This window comes from Dama dama, chromosome 14 (genome assembly GCF_033118175.1).
Source record: "Dama dama isolate Ldn47 chromosome 14, ASM3311817v1, whole genome shotgun sequence".
NCBI classification, from domain to species: domain Eukaryota; kingdom Metazoa; phylum Chordata; class Mammalia; order Artiodactyla; family Cervidae; genus Dama; species Dama dama.
Genome location: NC_083694.1, coordinates 58,489,236 through 58,510,119, shown reverse-complemented (window position 1 = coordinate 58,510,119; position 20,884 = coordinate 58,489,236). Strand labels below are relative to the sequence as shown.

Here is a 20,884-nt window from a genome sequence, read left to right as displayed (position 1 = left end):
ATATGTGAAGAAAATGCTACTTTTAACATAAGAAAAAATTCTTTCACTCTAAATATTTCAATTAAAACCAAATCTTATACCTCATTCAAAATACCACCAAAGAGGGATCTCCCTGGTGGTCTAGTGGTTAGGAGCCTCACTTGCTAAGCAGGTTGAACCCCTGGTCAGGGAATTAAGATCCCACATACTGCATAACATGGCCAAAAAATTAAAACAAACAAACAAACAAACTACCAATGAAACCGAGTATTAGTCACTGGTCTTTCTTTCCATATTTTGCTTGCTACATCCTAGGAAGCATCCTGGAATGTTTATTAACAATATGTATTAAGGATGTAGCCAGGCAGCTTTAACAAATACTTAATTATCTCTGGTATTTTTTTAAAGTGAATTTCCGGACCCTAACAAAAAAATAAAACTCTAAGCAAATTGTTCATGTCAAACCATTCTCCCATCACTTGAAAGAACATTAATATGTTAGTTAGTTCTTCAATTCAAGAATGACTTTCAATTTTCTGGCAGAGAGAAATTATTTATATAGTTGGGCTGACTCCACAATGCTCTTACTAATAAAAGCGTATGACTGTTATTGTGATATAGCCAGTTCCTGGCAATGTCTCTGGTTTTCCACGAATGTGGCCATTAGTACAAAAGGATCACAAAGAGGCCTTTTGACGTGGCCTATCCATGTAAAAGTACAGTTTAAATTACTCTCCCCCAATGTACCTCTGTGATTTCCCAAACACAAATTTATTTGGCACTGGCATAGGGATAGAACACTACCCTATCTGATCTTCCTATGTTTACCACGAATTTAACATTTCACTTGTGAGATGAGCTCAGGTCATTCTATAACATTAGAAGGGAGTTTAGAGTAGAGTATAAATAATCACAAGACTTTGGTGTGAATTCTAACTTTGTCACCTACTTGCTACTTGACTTTGGAGCTATATTGTTTGTATTCAGATTCATAACCTAGGTTCTTTCATTTCGTAACTGTAGGACTTTGGCAAGTCCTTAACCTGTTTTCAACTTCTTCATCTAAAAATGACAATCAAGTGATTACTTCTATCTAAGACTCTCCTGTTTTTTTCTTTGGTACACACAAAATTTATTCAGGCAAAGAGAAGCAGCCACATTCTCATGCTAGAGATACTTGAAGTTGCAGTTCTAGAGGTAACACAAGTGTCCAGCCCAGGATCAGTAATGTTGCACATATAAGCTGTGATGTCTTCACTGTTGGGGATTCTGTAAGCTACCTAACATCCTTGAAATAAACCTTCCTTCTTAAAATAACTGGCTTCCCTGGAGGTTCAGATGGTAAAGCATCTGTCTGCAATGTGGGAGACCTGGGTTCGATCCCTGGAGAAGGAAGATCCCCTGGAGAAGGAAATGGCAATCCACTCCAGTACTCTTTCCTGGAAAATTCCATGGATGGAGAAGCCTGGCAGACCACAGTGCATTGGGTCACAAAGAGTCGGACACGACTGAGTGACTTCTCTTTCTTTCTTAAAATAACCAAAGGATTTCTGTTGGGTGTCATATGAATCTTGGGTATAGAGGGTTATTGGAAGGCAAAACCCCCAGTTTTAGAAATCTATCTTGAAGACTGAGGACTCAAGTTTCTCTCTCTTTTCTCAAAGTTCCACTGAGTACATGTCTATTTCCACAGCAAATGAATAATGGAGAATAATAATGGTGAGAACCACAGTGTGGCGGCCATTCTCTAAAATGGCATCCAATGTTCCTTGCCCCCAGGTATTCACATCTGCAGGTAATTCCCTCCCACATTACTCCAGGGTTGGTCAGTAGCACATAGCCTAAGTGATGGATGTACAAAGACTCTCCTTGATATAACTCTAATCAGGCTCCTCTAAGTTCTCTAGACCTAAAATTTGGTGTCCATCCTTGTCAAGCATGCATCTCCCAGCTGTGGCAAGAATTTTGCTAAGTCAGTTTACAGAGAACCTTTTACCCTCAATATCTCATCAAATTCCTCATCCTCTACCCTTGGCATCTGATCACCCTGGTCTAATTTCAGCAAAAATCCTGTGTAGTCAGTTTAGCCAGAATCCTCCCTTTTAGTGTTTCCTTTTAGCAATTTCCACTCAGTGACCACTATCCTGCTCCTTGGCTATAAATCCCCACTTGTCCATTCTATATTCAGAATTGAGCCCAGTTCTGTACTGAGAGCTCTTTTTCTCTACTGTAACAGTTCCTGAATAAAATTTACTTTTGCCACATTACCGTTCAGCTCTGATTCTAACACCTCAAAATGTTGCTACGAAGATTAAATAAGTCAACACATGTTAAATGCTTAAAATTGCTTAAAAGGATGTTAGTGCATAGAAGTTTTCAGTAATTATTATCTTTAAATATTATCATTATTCTTCATTTTCAAGTGCTGTGGGTCATTTTTTACAAGTCACCATATAAACTCACTATAATTGAATTATTTTCCTACTGCTGGACATTTATTAGACTACTTTCACTTTTTACTATACAATGCTGTGAACATACATTCATATTCACCCATTTCTCTAATCACTTCCTTAGGAAAAAGTTATGGAAAGGGACTTACTAGGTCAAAAGGTATGAATGATTTTAACACTCTTGACAGAATTACCAAATTGCTTAACAATTCAATCAACAGAATGAGTGTCCATTTCTCTACATACCTGCCAGCAAAGGGCATCATCACGTCTTTGATTAAATATGATTTCAATTAGCATTTCTTCTGCTTTTAGTGAAGTAGAACATTTTTCATATGTTTATTAGTCATGCTTATTTATTCTGAAAAATTATGTTTATATCCTTTCCAATTAAAAAAAGTCAGTTAAAATTGATTTCTGTTTTTGTTGTGATTAGATTACAGATTAAAAATTTCCATCCCCTTCTTCTGTGACTCTTACTCATTGATGTTGCATTTAATAATTTGCTTTGGCTGTTCAGGATGGGCAGACTCCTTTAACCTCAGCTATATGACTTGCTTTGGCCAATGGGAGGCTAGCAGATGTGAGGAAAGCAAAGACTTAAAATGTGTTTGCGCAACAGAACTGTTTCTGTTAGCACCACTTGAAAAGCTTTTCCTTGGGTAATTGCTGTCCCCTTGGTTGGGGCCCCAAAATGAACAAACATACAACCAACTCAAACCCAACTTTCAGGGAAGCACCAAAAACCCAATGAAAATGGTGGTGTGAAAGCCATGCAATCCAGCTGAGTCTAATTTAGTTCCCAACAATTCCCAGCTGACCTACAGATAAAAAGGAGAATAAATATCTACACATAGATAAAGAATAAATTACTGCTGTTTTAAGTTGCTGAAGTTTGGGGTGGTTTAACATGCAGCAATATCTGATTAGTACACTTACAGTATTATACTATGAAACTCTGAAAGAAAGAGATCATATATAATCTACTACTTGTATTCCCTAGAGTAACATATACTGAGCAGGAACTTAAAGCTTTGTAACTCATTTGGCTCCTCACTTTTTCCTTTTTTTCTCTGCTGAAAATACCTAAGAACAGTAACTTTTCTCAATTTTATACTTTTCACTAATAACAGTCTCATATAAAATTATACATAAGATAAATAATCTATAAGTTAAAATTAAAAATTTTATTTGCAAGTAATTGTCTTTAAATTCCTTTTAATTAGACACATTGCTCCCTAAACTGAGTTCATAATTTTGACCTCTTTTAAACATCACAGATCCTCTACTAGTATCTAAATAAGAGATTGTTTTTAAACTTTAAATTTTTATGCATGAGTATTTCAAAAGCAACACAATTTACACAGAAGTGCTAACAAATTACATCTATCAGTTAAAAGAGCAACTAAGAAAACAAAAAGTAATTAGAGAAAAGACAACAAAAATGGCATCAAAGTGTATGTGTTTTTCTAAAAAGCTTTTTCTTTTAAATGACAAAGATGATACAAAAATATAATCTATTCAAATCTATAATTAATATTTTAAAAACAATTTAAGGTAAAAAGAGATTGTTAGTGTAATATTTATAAAACCATTCAAAATCAGCACAATGCCGAGTAGATGAAAGTTACTCAAGAAATACTGTTAAAGTCAATTTAACAATCAGAAACAAACAACATCTCATATTTGATTTTATAGCATCCAGCAAGATTTAAGCCAATGCTCACAAATGGTGAATTCTAAAATAATCTGTCTCTTGTCTGCCTTATTAGTCAGGCTAGAAAAATTACAGCAAAATGTATCCAATTTCAAAAGGGTTAAAGATTTGAGCTACTTTCAACATTAAGTCCAAAATGAAAGCAATTATTCAAATGAGTGGTTTTTTAAAAGTTTATGTCTTTAAAAAGTTAATGAAACAAAAGTTTCCCCAGAGATTAAAAAAACAACAACACTAAACTGTGTTTCTATTATAATGCAACAAGACTAAAATTTGGAAATTCTGGCATAGAAGGTCTATTATTCAGGGTAGAAACAGGGTAACCAACAGGCCACACCCGGGGAGAGGAAGCACTTCAGGACTATGTGTGCTCACCCGGAACAATGAAAGGACTCTGCACTGAAGGTGCTGAACTACTGCTGAGGAATCCTCGTGAGGGGCCACAGCGCGCCTTACAGAATGCTAAAGACGACAGGCCCCAGAAGATACGGGGGATCTGGGCACTGGAAAACCACGGGGCAAACAAATACAAATGAATTCAGCTTTTAAGTGAGTAGAGAATATCTCTTTCCCAAGTATTTTTAAATGTGTTATAGTAAATGCTAACAAATGCTAACAAAAATGTCTAAAGTAAAATATGAAATATTTTTAAAAGAACTTTTTTATCCTTCTATGTATTCAGAGAACAGCAAAGAGCAAAATCTACTAAGAATTTATAAATATTTTAGAATGTTAAGAAACTGTAAATGAAAAACAGAAAATCTAATGAAGTACTCTCACTGCATCAATGGATTAGAAATAACAACATAATGGGTTTTTCTATTATTGTACCTCCCACTGGCTTTTCCTAGCCAAGGCCAAGAAACCCCAAGAACACACAAAAACCATTTACAACACTTTCCTGTCTCCTCTACTCCCAATTCCAACAAAAAAACTTGTAGGAATGGCTTCTAATTTAGGCTTGTAATGAAAAGTGGATTCTTAAAATAAGATTGGCTTTGAGCATTTCTAAAATCAGTGATGGAAAATAAAATACATTGACATACTTAAAGTGTGTTTCCTTCTTACTACAAGGGAGGGCTAGCTGCAGTATTATCATACTTCCCTCACTTGAAAAAAATGGTTTTAAGTATAAAGTTAATTCTTGTGCATCCATTTTTACAAACCATGAAGCATAGGACATAACCTTTGGCACAATCTTGAAAATGCCCCCAATAATGCTGTTACTATGGTAACTCTTGTAGGCTAGTTCTCTGAAAGGACTCAGATTCCTGAGTCTGAACAAGGTTGCCTCACCATTTTCTACACTTCCCCCCCTCAGAAAATGTGTCCTTTGCAAATACATACACATTCAATAGAAAAAGATCTCCATCATTAACCATACAGAATCTGTTCTTTTAGCTCAATGATAATTTCTAAAGTCTCTGCTTTCTGATATCTTTTCACTTGGAATACTGTCCAAGCAAACAAGAGAAATCAGATTCTACTTCTGATCACCATTTAATGTCAAATTTTCTGTCAAAGGTTACTTTGAATTGTCTTTTTGGTAAAAAGAAAAATTAGTGATAAAAATATTTAATATGTAGCAACTATAATGTTCTTTTAATAGAAGTATATAAAGTGTTCTGCACTGTTTTTTTTTAATTTAAGGGATATGGTTGGGCTAGACAACCAATGCTCTCTCTAAAAAATGCTTGTGTGTTTAAAAATTTGTCCGTGGGCACATGAATCAAATTCAGTCAGTAAACAGCTATTACTTGAACAAAAGACCAAACACATTCATAATTGATACCTGGTACAATACCCCAAGCATACATATGCAAAGTGATCATAAGTGTCTCTTTTAAAAACATTTCCATAAAGGAAGACATATATAAACCAGCTCTAGGCAGTGAAAGTAAAAGTGTTAGTCGCTTAGTTGCAACCCCATGAACTGCAGCCGGCCAGGCTCCTCTGTCCATGGAATTCTCTAGGCAAGAATACTGGAGTGGGTAGCCATTCCCTTTTCCAGGGGATCTTCCTGACCCAGGGATCTAACCCAGGTCTCCTGCATTGCAGGCAGATTCTTTACCAACTCAGCCACCAGGGAAGCCCCAATAAAACACACCTGCAAAGCACAATAAGTTGATGCACAACAACAAAAAGTTTTGACTGAAGTTAACATACTTATGTATACCCCTGTGTAAATACCTCACTTTTTAGTTTTAATTCTGAATTAGGGCTTCCCTGATAGCTCAGCTGGTAAAGAATCCGCCTGAAATGCAGGAGACCTGGGTTTGATACCTGGGTTGGGAAGATCCCCTGGAGAAGGCCATGGCAACCCACTCCAGTATTCTTGCCTGGAGAATCTTCATGGACAGAGGAGTCTGGTGGGCTGCAAAGAGACTGAAACGACTGAGCGATTAAGCACAGCACAGCACAGGTAAGAATTAGTAAATCCTCATTAACAGAGGAGCCTGGTGGGTTATAGTCTATGGGGTCGCAAAGAGTCAGACACGACTGAGAGACTAAGCATGTGGGATAAGGAGTTAACATACAAAATATACAAATAACTCATACACCTCACCATCCAGAAAAACACACCTATTTTAAAAATGGGCAGAGGTCCTGAACAGATATTTTTCCAAAGAAAACATCCAGATGGATGTCAGGCAAAAGAAAAGATGTTCAGCATCACTAATCATCATGGAAATGCAATTCAAAACCACAATGACTTATCACCTTACGTTTGTCAAAATGACTATTACCAAAAAGACAACAAATACCAAGTGTTGGAGAGGATGTGGAGAAAAGGGAATCCTTGTGCACTGTAGGTGGAAATTTAAATTGGTACAGCCACTAAGGAAAACAGTATGGAGATTCCTTAAAAAAATAAAAATAGGAATACCACACAACCCAGCAAGTTCACTTCTGGGAATTTTTCTGAGGAAAACAAAAGCACTAATTTGAAAAGACATACGCACCACTGTGTTCACTGCCTCATTAGTAACAGCCAAGGTATGAAAGCAGTCTAAGCATCCATCAATAGAAGAATGGATAAAGATGTGGTATATGCACAGAATGGAATATTATTCAGTCATAAAAAAATGAAATCTTGCTACTTCTCATAACACGAATGGTTATAGAGGGTACTGCTGTTGCTGCTGCTAAGTCACTTCAGTCGTGTCCGACTCTGTGCGATCCCGTCCCTGGGATTCTCCAGCCAAGAACACTGGAGTGGGTTGCCATTTCCTTCTCCAATGCATAAAAGTGAAAAGTGAAAATGAAGTCGCTCAGTCATGTCTGACTCTTCGCGACCCCAGGGACTGCAGCCTACCAGGCTCCTCCGTCCATGGGATTTTCCAGGTAAGAGTACTGGAGTGGGGTGATAGAGGGTATTATGCTAAGTGAAATAAGTCAGATAGAGAACGGTAAATATTGTATGATTTCACTTATAAGTAGAACCTAAAAAAAAACAAACCAAAAAAAAGAACAAATATAACAAAACAGAAGTAGACATATATACAGAGAACAAACTGGTGGTTGCCAAAGGGGAGGTAGGGGACGGGATGAATGAAGTGGGAGACTAAGAGGTATAAACTTCCAGTTATAAAATAAGTAAGTCATAAGGATCTAATGTACAGCATAGGGAATACAGTCAGTAATACTGTAATAACTTTATATGGTGAAAGACAGTAACTGGACTTATTATGACCACTTTGTATAAAAATACTGAACCACTACAATATACACTTGAAATGAACCTAATATTGTTAAGTAAAAAAAAAAGAATAACTATTAAAACATACTGGGAAGCCACCAAAAGCAGGCAAAAAGCCTGAGCTTACTTTGGAAAGACACTGGCAATAAAGAGTAAAAATTCTGAGTTTGTGGCTTTTTGCCTAGAGGCTGTTCCCAATACCCCTTCTACTCCAGTACAGAAATATCAGTCTTACTGCCTACAGGACAGAGTCAGGGTTGATGGAATGGCTGGCAATTTAGAGGAGCAATCCTTGAAGGAAGAGACCTGCAGAAAGGCTAAAATACACAATTGAGTACACAATGTTAAGTATCCCAGGCCAACAAGCAAGCATGTACAATGGAGAGTCTGAGGAGCTAGCCAACAGTAAGTGCACATGAGAGAGGAGTTATAAAAGGAAAAAGTAAGGGAGCTTTAGGATGTGATTCTTTCACTGAGGTACTTAGTTAAATTATATCATTTAACAAGAGTACCTCTTCTTAGTGGTAAAATTATTGGCTACATTATCAATATTACTGCAATCACGGAATCTACTGCAAAAAGTGGAAGTATCAATAAGGTGTTCTATTGGACCAAATCTCAAGTTTTTAAAAAAAAAAAAAAATCACCCTAATCTTTCAAGACCATCAGACACACAGCAGCACTTCTAGAGCACTAGGCAGGGCTCCTAAATACAGCATCTCAATTAAACATCACCAGAAAAAAATTTTATCAAGCTATCTAAAAATAACTATAGTAATTTCAACTGGTAACGTTTCTTTAGATGAGAGTACAGCTTCTAAGGTGTAGGCTGACACTGATTTAAACAAAGAAGGAAGGCATTTTAGTAAAAGCAAGTGAGATCTTTGATTGACAGTTCTTAGAAGAAGGTTAAAAATTCAAAAGGAGCGACTGCATGTGGCTCAGAACCTAAAAGCCTTTTTCTCCTCCCAACAGAAGAACAGTCTCAAGTAATAACTAGTTGCCATGGAGATAAGAAACTAGAGAGATCAGAGAACTCAATTTGCAGTTAAATAGGCTGGAAACAAACGCTACTACTTGGTGAAGGGAAACGAATAAAAATATACATGACTGCCAGAGGGAATCTTTTTCACCTAGCATTTCCCAACCTCATTAATGAACAAGAAGTCTAAAAAACCAAATGAAAATCCAAAGTGTCTTGGATTGAACCCATTAAATAAACATAATTCAGGATTTCAAACATTATCACAAATCCTTCCTATTCTGTATGACTTTGATTATTTTCAATGGTACTTGTTAGTAAATACTGGAATGAGGCTAAAATTGTGTTCAAGGACAAACTACTATAACTGAGGGGACTGGAAATTCAATGGGGAAAAAAAGCATGACAAATGGAAAGGTAACCAGATTAAGAAACAGATTCAAGTGGTGAAAATCTGGATTTTGAAAAATCTTTCCAAAACCACTGAATACCTTTGTGAGTGCTGTAAAGAGCTGCAAACGTCACCGTGAAGAAAGTCGTGGAGTATTTCCCAGCATTAACTAAATGAGGAAAGGCTCTTTTTGTGTCTCGGTATCGGCGCAGGCACTGGATGAAGCGAAGCCAAGCAGGAATGCACTGAACAACAGCCCGCACACCATATGAATATTTGTGGCAAATTTCTGGTTCTGTGAAGATTTCAAAGAAGAAAAGATTACAATAAAAAAAAACAACTTGTTCACATCATCTAGTCATATACTGCATATACTGTAACCATTAGGAAGTCTTTAAGAGCAGAGAACCTGCTTTTCAGAATCATTTTTTTTTGCAACTATTATATTAAACTTTTTAGTGATCGGTAAGCCGAGGAGAGAAGGTAAAATACACAGTGGGAGCTTATAAAAATCTGCCCACTCAGATTTACAGTTTTGTAATCCATGCCTTTGTGTGCGTGCTCAGTCGTGTCCGACTCTTGTGACCACACAGACTGTAGCCCGCCAAGCTCCTCTGTCCGTGGGATTCTCTAGGCAAGAATACTGGAGTGGGTTGCCATTCCCTTCTCCAGGGGATCTTCCCAGCCCAGGGATTGAACCCAAGTCTCCTGCATTGACAGGCGGATTCCTTACTGTTGGAGCCACCTGGAAAGGCCCCTTTGTAATCAGCTTTGTACACTCTTCTCCTAGAGGAGTGTAGTAAAACTATAAGACAATTAGAAGTTGAGTACACTAATCAAAGAGGAAAAAAATTAGTGAGCTCTGTAACCTGGAACATCTGGAAAACCTACAGATGTCACTGTTGATGACAGTCAATTTTATGAACTTCAAACCACTACAACATATCCATTATAGGTTGTCCACACTCTTGTTCTTTAAAACAAAAGCAACAAACAACAACAACAGCAACAACAACAACAAAAAACAAAGGGCAGAGTTTACATTTTTAAAATGAGAAGAACAGAGTTGGTAAATCAATTTTCTTCAAATTCTGGAAATATATCATAGTGGCTCCACATGTAACAGAGTTGTGATTTGCTGCAAGTCAATGAAAATCTGTGTTGGCGCTGGCATCATTAACTTTCATTAGTCAGATGTTACATCATCTGTCTAAATTTGGTCTTCATCATTAAGGCAAAATTCCCTAACTAGAATACCTGGCATAAGCGATAGTAAGAGTGACAAAAAGAGCCAAAAGGAAAACAAGGAGGTCTCCAATAAGAACTAAAAAACAACCTCTAATGACTTGCTCAAAGCACTTGATCTAATTTCTAAATAATCAGTATTTTTGATCATCATAAAGCAATACTGTGATGGCAATTGTTGACACTAGAGCATCTGTGATATAATTACTGATGTACTAGAAGTTTTTTAGCTTTAGAATTCTTTAAATGTAAGTTGTAAATCTCCTGGCAAATGAGTGGCTAAAATTATATAATTTAAGAGCCAAATTATATCGGATAAAGATACTGCTAAAACAGTGCCAAGTACATTTAATTAAGTTTGTAATATTATTGGATGAGCTGAAATTTCTCAGTTATCATTCCCAATATTTCTTGGTTTACACTGGCAGTTCAGTAGCGTGGATGCACATTCATACCCTACCTTCTGACTCATTTGGCAACAGGCCCTCACTTTCGTCCCATTTGAGCTCAAAGCTGTAGAAGCAGATCATGTACTCCAAGTCCATTAGTATCACGGACAGGCTGTTCAGCTGGTCGGCCAGCCAGAAATCAGCAAAGCCTACCTTATGGAAGGGGGCTGTAAACACTCGGAACTAGGAGAAAGAAAAAAAACAGAAAACAAAGAAACAAGAAAATTCATATTAAATTTATCTAATTTGTGTCTGACTCTGAAACATGATTTAGTTGATAAAATGGAAACCAATGAACCAATCACAAACACAGGGTACCTGGCAACAATAGTTAGGTTCAAAATTAGTAATGAAAAGAATGAGTTGAATAGATCACTAAGAAAGAAATTAAAAGGGTGGGGCAGGGGGAAGGCAGGAAGAGCAAGAGTCAAAAAACAGAAAGCAGAGAGGTGGGAAGAGCTGAAGTTGAAAGCAGAGAGAATGGCAGAAATGCACTGAGAGGACATTTACCATTAAGGTCTAAGATAAATTTGCTGGAGACCCATGTGCTATGATTATTTCTGGAACATTCTCCCATCTTAGCTAACTGAATACAAAAATCTTTGCCTACAAAAGGTAGGAAGGGAAAGATAGTACCTTGGCTAAAGTATGTCTTATTCCCTAACCAAAGTCACTTTCGTTTCGTTAATGCCATGGCAATGATCATAACTGTCTTGAAATTACGTCATAAAAACCAGCCCACACCCCACTATTATGAAAACAATGATAAATAAATTCAGGTTATATGTCTTGAACACTAACCCATGTGGTGTATTTTTCTCATGATGCATTTCTTATAATCCATTAACTATAACAAATTCTATGTGCTAGGTGTTATCTATATCCCCATTTTACAGAAGATAATGCCTTTTAACCCTATTTTGCAGAAGCCTGTTTACCACTGCAAAGGAAAATCCTGGCATCGCAGAGGGAGGAGTTAGATACTTCTCACCAGAAAGAGGCTCAAACTGTACCAACTTGCCTTGAAAGGCCTTGAGTGAAGTGAAGATGGGCTGAAGGCAGCTTTGCTTCTTGCCCTGTCAGACCCTTTCTATCTCACACAGGTGAAAATGAACTCCTAAAACACAGAATTCTAAGCAACTGTTTTGAGAAAATGAGTCTACAGCTCCCCTGCCATCAAGGTATTTACTAGACATATCCAGCCTGGGAGACTACAGCCCTCTTCTCTCAGACTTGGCTGGTTCTTTCTTTCCTTTCTCTAAATAATTTCTTTGATTATTTCAGGGAAGCAAAAAACGGTTTTGTTATAAATCAGTCCTGGGCAACAGCTATCCTGGAGCTTTAAAAATTAGAGCAGGGGTCTGCAAGATACAATATAGCTTTAAAACATTACTTTCCAGAGCTGACCTATCTTGAGTCCATGGTTCAACCTTTTGATCACTTGCTTACTCTTTCAGTAAGCCAGAATAGATACTATCATCTGCAACCATAAGCTCCAGATACAGCAAACTTTTTTTTTTTTGCAGGGTAGGGTGGGGTAGGAGATGTTAGGGATTGAGATGTTAATCATTTATGCACAAAGAGGTTCTGGCACCAGTTTGTATAATATTTTAAGAAACTCTAGGTATAGAATGGATTTAAAGGATTCCAAGAGAGAGAAACAAGAGAACAAGTTATGATGTAACAGCAAAGGATCAGGAAGTTTAACTCAGTCTCTAGTCATGAACTTTTTTGTGAAACGTCGCGGACTTTTGTGAAACTGGTAGCCTAGAGCAAATTTCTCATTTCTCACTGACATGAGACAGACTACCATTAACTGTCACAACCTGCCAAACCTAGCCTTATAACCTGGCTATTAGAGAAAACCTCTGTAAGAGCAGAAGGGTAGGAAAGTGTATTAAATAAGAAACAAAGAAACAGAGGGATGGACTAGGAAAGGAAAGGAGTAGCATAAAATAGAAACTGGGAGGAAGGGAAAAATTACAGAAGAGAGAAGATGAAAAAATAAAGAAAGGAGGGAGTGGTTAATGTTTGTATAGGAGAACCAATGAACTTAATCATAGTCATTCATGCATTTAACAAAGATTCATTAAGTATTTATTATATGTCAAGCATTGTGAAGGTACTGAATAAATAAAACATGGCCTGTATCACCCACAATCCCTTTGGGCAAATAAACACCAAAAGAAATACTGACAGCACCATGTAGTAACTGCCATTACAGACAGGCAAACGAAATACCCTGGAAATATTTAAAAAGAAGTGAGCAAGTAGTCTGGTCAGAGGTGTAGTGAGCAGAGATGAAGATGAAAATAAACAGAACATACTTAATTCCCTGATAAGTCAGGCCCTAACACATGGTCAAATTCATCTTAGATTTCTCTGGATTCCCCCTTTTAAGTGAGAATTCTCCTTCCTTTCTTATTATGGCTAAGGTCTTTCAACTTCTACTTTGCTTTGATTTTAATTAAAATAACGGAGAAACAGTATTAAGAAAGCGAAAACAATCTGGATATCTGATGTTTTACCCACATACATAAAAAGGCAACTAATAAATTACTACAAAGAATATATGTTAACATCATCTTTGAATTAATGTAGACAAACAGTTAAGGAGATGAAATCTTAATTTCTACTTATAGATAATCACATTCTTTCAAATCTGATTTTAAGATTTCATTAGTTGATCCACTAATCAAAGTTAAACATCTTATATAAAATCTACCAGGTCTGTTAAATGGTAGTGTTTAAAAACACAGGTTATGGACCCAGAATGCCTGAGCTTACATCCCATCTCCATTACATCCTGGCTGTAGGACCCTACTTAAGTTCTTTGAACTTAGGTTTCCTCATTATAAAATGTGGATTAATAGTAGTTCCAATCTCATGGTTTATTAAAAGGAATAAAATAATTGATGAGGAGGGCATGGCAACCCACTCCAGTATTCCTGCCTGGAGAATCCCATGGACAGAGGAACCTGACAGGCTATATATAGTCCATGGGGTCGCAAAGAGTCGGACACAACTGAGCGACTAACACACACAAAATAACTGCTACACATAAAAATGCCCAGACAATGCATTATTAAATGAGAACATTTCTGTACTTATACCAGAGAAGTATGTAAAAATTTTATTATACAACTAAAGAAAATATTAGAAAAACCAATTCCAAAATAATATAGGAAAATACTCTTAATTTAAAAACTTCATGCAGCCTTCTATAAGAATAAGTTGATATCTTTGTTTAGAAAATCTGAAGCATTTTTTTATGCTTCCTAATTGGATTACAATGAGGACAAATACAGATCTGGATAGAGGATATATGAACTAATGAATGTGAAGAAACTGTTATTAATGTGACATGTAATACTAATATCAAAACAAATCAATTTCTTAAAAATCGGGGAGAGGAATAACATATCAATTCAAATTAAAATATGAATATAAATGGTGCCCAGTGCCTACCACTATGGCCAGGTGACATGTTCTTTTTCCATGAAAAATTAAAGAAAAAAACAGGAAAGGGAAATGCAGTTTACTTTAGGATGAAGCTTTCAAAATAGCTGTATCAGGGAAACATAACTACCATAGAAACATTCTTGTTAATTCACTAGAAATAAATCTAAGAGTAAATTTTCTCAGTGAGATTTGAATTAAAAATAGGTCAATAGGTCAATTAATATTAAAATAATCTATAAATGCTTTTACTATTTACAATTATTACAAATACAACAAACCACAATGCTTCTTTCTGTATGTCACTGCTTCTGACAGTATATTTTACTATTCTCTTATTTCTTCTTCTAATATTACTGCCAATCTATTCCATCAACAAGTTCTCATTTATTAACACACAACAGATGCACAGATAAATATCTACTCAATGGGGAATCATTCTACTAATAAGAATAACTGGTCATGCATGAATCATAGCAGCTTCCTATTTAAACAAAGAAGGATGCACTGGGGAAATGCTCACTTAGCACATAATGTACACAACTGAACTATTTTGTTATTGTAATGATGCAATCATATTAACACATGAATTTTCTAAGTCTTCCAAATCTCATCTGAAATAACTTTATAGAGATTTCACAATAATTTAGGAAGGAAAAATAGGTGTTTATAATTTTGAAGTTATTTCCTTGTAACCAGAAGAATATTACATTTTTATGAAAATAACACAAAATCCAGAAATAAAATGACAACCTCAAAATAACAAAGGTAATCTAATATTGTTGTAGAAACTGGAAATGATTGATTTTTAGTACAAATTTCCAATGAGAAAAAAAAAATGACCCAAATTTTTGTCTTACAAAAAAAATTCCTCTAAAAAGCATGTTTTTCTAGATGATGACAAAACACATTAAAGGTGATGATATGACTTATTACACACCTCAATAGCTAAGTTCCACACTCAGAATACAAACTTAAAATTAGACCCAGTGGTGCTATACTTAAAGGGAATGATTTGCTATTTATTTATATTCAATACAGTTTGTGGAAAAGACAGAGACTCTTAATTTGTGATATACAAATAAATACAAATAAATGAACAATCAACTTGGGGAGAAGGGAAATCAAGATCTGGCCCGTTTTCTTTTCCATATTGCTATAAATACTTATGTTGGAACATAAGTTGCTTTTAATTTGTTTAGTGCTTACTATGTTTTTTTAAGAGAAAGGTCATATTTTATATCTTTAGATATAAAAAATTTAGTTAATGCTATATGTAAAGAGTATACTGCTTAGCACAACAACAAAAATTCTGCTAACCCTAAGGGGCATACAAAAGGAAAAAGAAAAAAAATTATAGTTTTCAAGGCAGTATTATTTCACAAGGTTAAAAAAAAAAGTGAGACAGTAATTATGGGAATTTTGAAAGTTTGTGGAAACTGGCCAATTACTAATTTTCACTCTACTGTTAGTTGTATTTTATAATCTATGAAATAATTATATTAAAACATTCTCGACTGATTTTCAAAACAGAGCTGGTTAAATTTGAGAGTAAGTAGGAGTTCCTTCCCAGAGCAATCTTTACAATATCCCAAAATGTAAAATATAGCTACCATTTTTGCAGGAAATTTCATATCCTAATGCTAAGACTGCTTGATTTTGAGATTAAGAAATAGGTAAAATGGAATTTTAAAAGTTAATTTTTCAAACTAAACTTGGAGATCTAACAGGATAATCCTACTGCTTTTAGAGACCCAATACTTCACAAAATAAAAATATTTGACGACTTATGGTAATTTAACAGGTATATAATAGTTTAACCACTTGAAAAAAAGGAAACGAAGTTCTACATGTTATCACAGTTGATTAAGTAATCTGTATAGTAAAATAATTAATTATGAATTATTATCACTTTCCAATATCACTGTAATATCTCGACACTCTACTCCATTATGGAGGGAAAAAAAAATACATGAGTGCTTTCCTTGGGGCCACTGTACTGCACAACATGAGGTGTACCAGTTACACTGTGTTCTTTGCTTCTGGAGCTGGGGTACCACTCATTTAAACTACAATGTGAACATGACTTCTGAAGTTGGGTAATACAGGAGTTTTGTTTTCATTCTGGGAAAAGCCAATGATCAATATATCACTCTAAAAAAGAAAAAAAATTTCTGGACTTACCAGAAGTTTAAGCAGCCAAAACCGGGATTTATAATAGAAAGTTTTGGTGGGGTTGATGAGAAAGAAAACCATAAATCCATAAAGGGCAAGTGGGTACACATATGTGGGGATGACACTAATTGGAGCAAAGAAGCATGCCAGAAGGCTCAGGCACCACAATATCCCAAGGAATCCAGCAATCTGATAAAGGATGGGAAAGACAAAGAAAATTATTTTAATTTTTACCGTTACATAGAAAATCTTTAATAAAACAAAGATAAGAAAAATGGTTTAATTATTACATCAATAATCCCCAAAGAGAAAATAGAGTTTAGTACCCACTAAACCAGCCACATAGCTAATGAAAACTGTATTCATAGGATATTATATCTGGTTAGATTACCTCAAAGAGATGCTGATGAGACAAATTGCTTCTTGGATTAAGTTCAAAGATGAGCACATGATTTACTCCAGCCTGTCTCCAACCATACGTGTTGATGCCCAGTAGAAAAAGGAATTCAATCAGAAGAAAGCCACCCCGATAGATTCTTATCAAGGGCCATATATTTCTATCTGTTTCAAGTTTAAATATAGCTGAAAGAACATCAATTAACTGGTTAGTCAGGAAATCTGCAACATGTCCTTTAACTGTCTTTTCTCTTCTCAATGATATAGCCCTGGCAGAGGAATTTTTAATATTCAAAATGCAATCCTAGGTTATTTCAAGAGCCTGATAAACTTGCTTCAAGGTTCTTCTCTTCATTTCACTCTGCAAAATTCTACCAGAATAATTTTTCTGGAAAATTTGACTTTCAGCCTACTTATCCATGGTGAAATAGCTTAGAATCATCAGCTCAGCTGAGAAATTTCTGGTATGACAAAACTTCTTTGGCTTTGGTTTGGCCATCATTGAGCTGGATATAGTAACGTCTACCTCAGAGTTACTATGAAAATTATAAGAAACAGTATACATGAAAGCAATGTGAAAGTTGAAATGTCATATAGATGACAACAGTATTTATAGAATGTTTATTTACTACGTGCTAAGGACTGTATCTTTCCATATAACAATCTGTCTAATCTTCACAATGGCTCTGTGAGTTAAAAACCATTATCTCCATTTGATTGACAAGGAAACTACAGCACAGAGAAGTTAAATAATTTGCTCAGGGTTACCAAGCTAGTATAGGGCAGTGCCAGGATTTTAACTCAGTTTTGCTCCAAAGCCCAAACTCTTAAATTACTACATTCAACTGTCCATATGCCCATACAAATGTTCAGTATCACTACTATCCTATAGCTCTCCAATAATTATAATGTTCAAACATGTGAGCCTCACGATTCAAGTTCCTCACAATCTCATCTCCAACTCACTTCCCCCAAACTTATCCCATAGTGCCCCTAAATTAATTTTTACCGCCTGATAAATTTTATTATTGTTTGAACAAATTCACTTTTCACATCTACTTAAGTTGTTCCCTGTACTTGAAACGGCCTTGTTCCTTCTTTTGACCAATTCTATTTCTACATTATTTAAGAGTCAGATTCTCATCTGTTCATAAACTGACTGAATCAATATGTTTCATTTTGAGCCTATGTGCCAAAAATTTCAGTTTGGCAACCAATTTCTCAATTTTCCAAGTAACTATAAAATTTACTGTTAGTACTCACTTGAAATTTTATACTTGGAGTCAAATATTATAGACCAGATTTCAAGTCTTATATTTACTAGGGCGTATTTAATTTTTATAACTCTCAGTTTCCTTGTTGGTCAATGGGGGAGAATATCTATTCTCATAAGTTTGTTAAGAAGATTAAATTTGAAAAACAAAATGGCTAAAACACTGTTTGGCCCATTATGAATATTCAGTATGTATCAGTTTCTTTTTCCTTTTACTTGATGAAAATCAATGTCTTCATTAATTTGACAAATGTTTATGGGGTGCTCATTATATATGACATAATTCTAAAACCTGGAGATTCAATAATGAGCAACAGACAAAATAACTGTCTTCAGGAAAGTTCTATTCTATATAATGTCAGATAAGAATTTTGAAGAAAACAGTAAAGGGATAAAGACTGTTAGGTGTATTTTAGGTAGGGTGGTTGGAAGATGATATTTGCAGGAACCTTAAGGAAATAGAGACTGGCTTGTGTGAAGGAAAGACAGACTGACTCATGTGAAGGAAATAAAGACTAACTTGTATGAGTATCTGGAGGAACGGAGGCTCCAAGTAGAGGGAAAGTACAAAGAACCCTAAGATATGTATAAGCCTCATGTAGTCCAGGGACAGGAAGAAGATCAGGTCCACTGTGACTGTAATGAATGAGAGGTAAAGTGGCAAAAAGTTACCTAAAGGCATATGAGGTAGGATTTGTAGTACTTTGTCAAGATTTAAGCTTTTACTCAGATGTATGAAGCAAATGAAAGATTTTGCATATAAGTGATACAACCAGACTAATAATTTTAAAGGGCTACTCTATCTGTCATGTGAAGAACATATTGCAAAGGAATAAGTATGGTAACAAGAAGATTAGTTAGGTGGTTAAAATTTTTTTAAAAATGTGTATATAGTTTTATATACTGATTCCCAAGCAAAGAACACATATACATTACAACAGTCAGGAAACAAAAATAAGTGCAAATCCCAAAGAACACGCAGTTAAACTACTAGAACTAATAAATGCAGCAAAATTGCAGTCTACGAGATCAACACACAAAATTCAGTTGTCCTTACATACACCAGCAATGAACAGTCAAATGAAATTAAGAAAATAATTTCAATTACAAGAGCATACAAAAGAATAAAACATCAAGGAATAAATCTAACCAAGGAGGTGAAAGACTTGTACACTGAAAACTACAAAACAATGCTGAAAGAAATCCCATATTCATGGATTGGAAGATGCGATACTGTTCAAATGGCAATGTTACTCAAAGTACTTTACAGATTCAATACAATCTGTATCAAAATTCTAATGACTCTTTTTTTCTTTTGGCAGAAATGAAAAATTGATACTCAAATTCATGTGGAATTATAAGAGGTCCCCAGATAACAGCCAAAACAATACTGAATAAAAAAGGTGGAGGACTCACAATTCACGATTTCAAATTTTACTCCCAAATACTACTGGAGTAAACATAGACATACAGACAAATGAAATACAGTGAGAGCTGAGAAAAAAAAATTATACATCTATGGTTGATTGATTTTCAACAAGAGAGCCAAGACTATTCAATGAAAAAGAATATTCTCTTCAACAAATAATGCAGAGACAATTGGTTATTCACCAACTGGTTATTCACATGCAAAAGAATGAAGTTGACTCCATTCTTCACAGCATGTACAAAAATTAGTTCAAAATGGATGAATAAGCTAAATATAAGAGCTAAAACTATAGAACTCTTAGAAGAAAATATATGGGTAAACCTGCAGAACTTTGGTTGGATTGGGCAATGGCTTCTAAGATATGACACCAAAAGCATGAGTAACACAACATCAAAAACAGATAAATTGGACTTCATCAAAATTAAAAAATTTGTATATCAAAGGACATTATCAAGAAAAGAAAAAGATAATCTAAAAAAATGGGAGAAAATATTTGCAAATTATGTATCTGATAAGGATCTAGTATCCAGAATATATAAAGAACTCTAGCAAATTAGCAATAAGAAGACAACTCAATTAAAAAATGGACAAAGGACTTGGACAGATATTTTTCCAAAGAAAATATACAAACAGCCAATAAGCACATGAAAAGATGTTCAATATCATTAGTCATTGAAAGTGAAAGAAAGAGTTATTTGCTCAGTTGGGTCTGACTCTTTATGACCCCATGGACTGTAAGCCTACCAGGCTCCTCTGTCCATGGAATCCTCCAGGCAAGAATACTGGAGTGGGTAGCCATTTCCTTCTCCAGGGGCTCTTTCTGACTCAGGGAATCAAACCCGGGTCTCCTGCACTGTAGTCAGACTCTTTATTTTCTGAGCCACCAAAATTACTTGGACAGACATTTTTCCAAAGAAAATACATAAACACATGAAATGATGCTTAATATCATCAGTCATTAGAAAAATGCAAATCAAAACCATATAAGTATACTACTTCAAACCCACTAGGATGGCTATAATTAAAAAAAAAAAAAAAAGGAAATTCCCAAGTATTGATGAGAATGTGAAGAAAATAGAATCCTCATAAATTGCTGGTGGAAACAGAAAAAGGTGGAGCCTCTGTAGAAAATAATTTGGTGGCACCTCAGAAGGTTAAAAAGCATTATCATATAATTAAGCAATTCCACTGCTAGGTATATATTCAAAAAATTGAAAACTGGTACTCAAACAAATC

General features: G+C 35.3%; 1 protein-coding gene across 1 annotated transcript in view; it reads right to left on the bottom strand.

Moving 5' to 3' along the window:
- XPR1 (xenotropic and polytropic retrovirus receptor 1) overlaps positions 1–20,884 on the bottom strand; it is a 203,042-nt gene that overhangs the window by 31,041 nt on the left and 151,117 nt on the right. Inside the window, exons 8-11 of the mRNA XM_061160855.1 lie at positions 16,942–17,132; positions 16,560–16,739; positions 10,928–11,099; positions 9,323–9,517 (exon numbers count right to left, since the gene is read on the bottom strand). Of these exons, the coding sequence (XP_061016838.1) occupies positions 9,323–9,517; positions 10,928–11,099; positions 16,560–16,739; positions 16,942–17,132 (738 nt within the window). The remainder of the gene's footprint in view (positions 1–9,322; positions 9,518–10,927; positions 11,100–16,559; positions 16,740–16,941; positions 17,133–20,884) is intronic.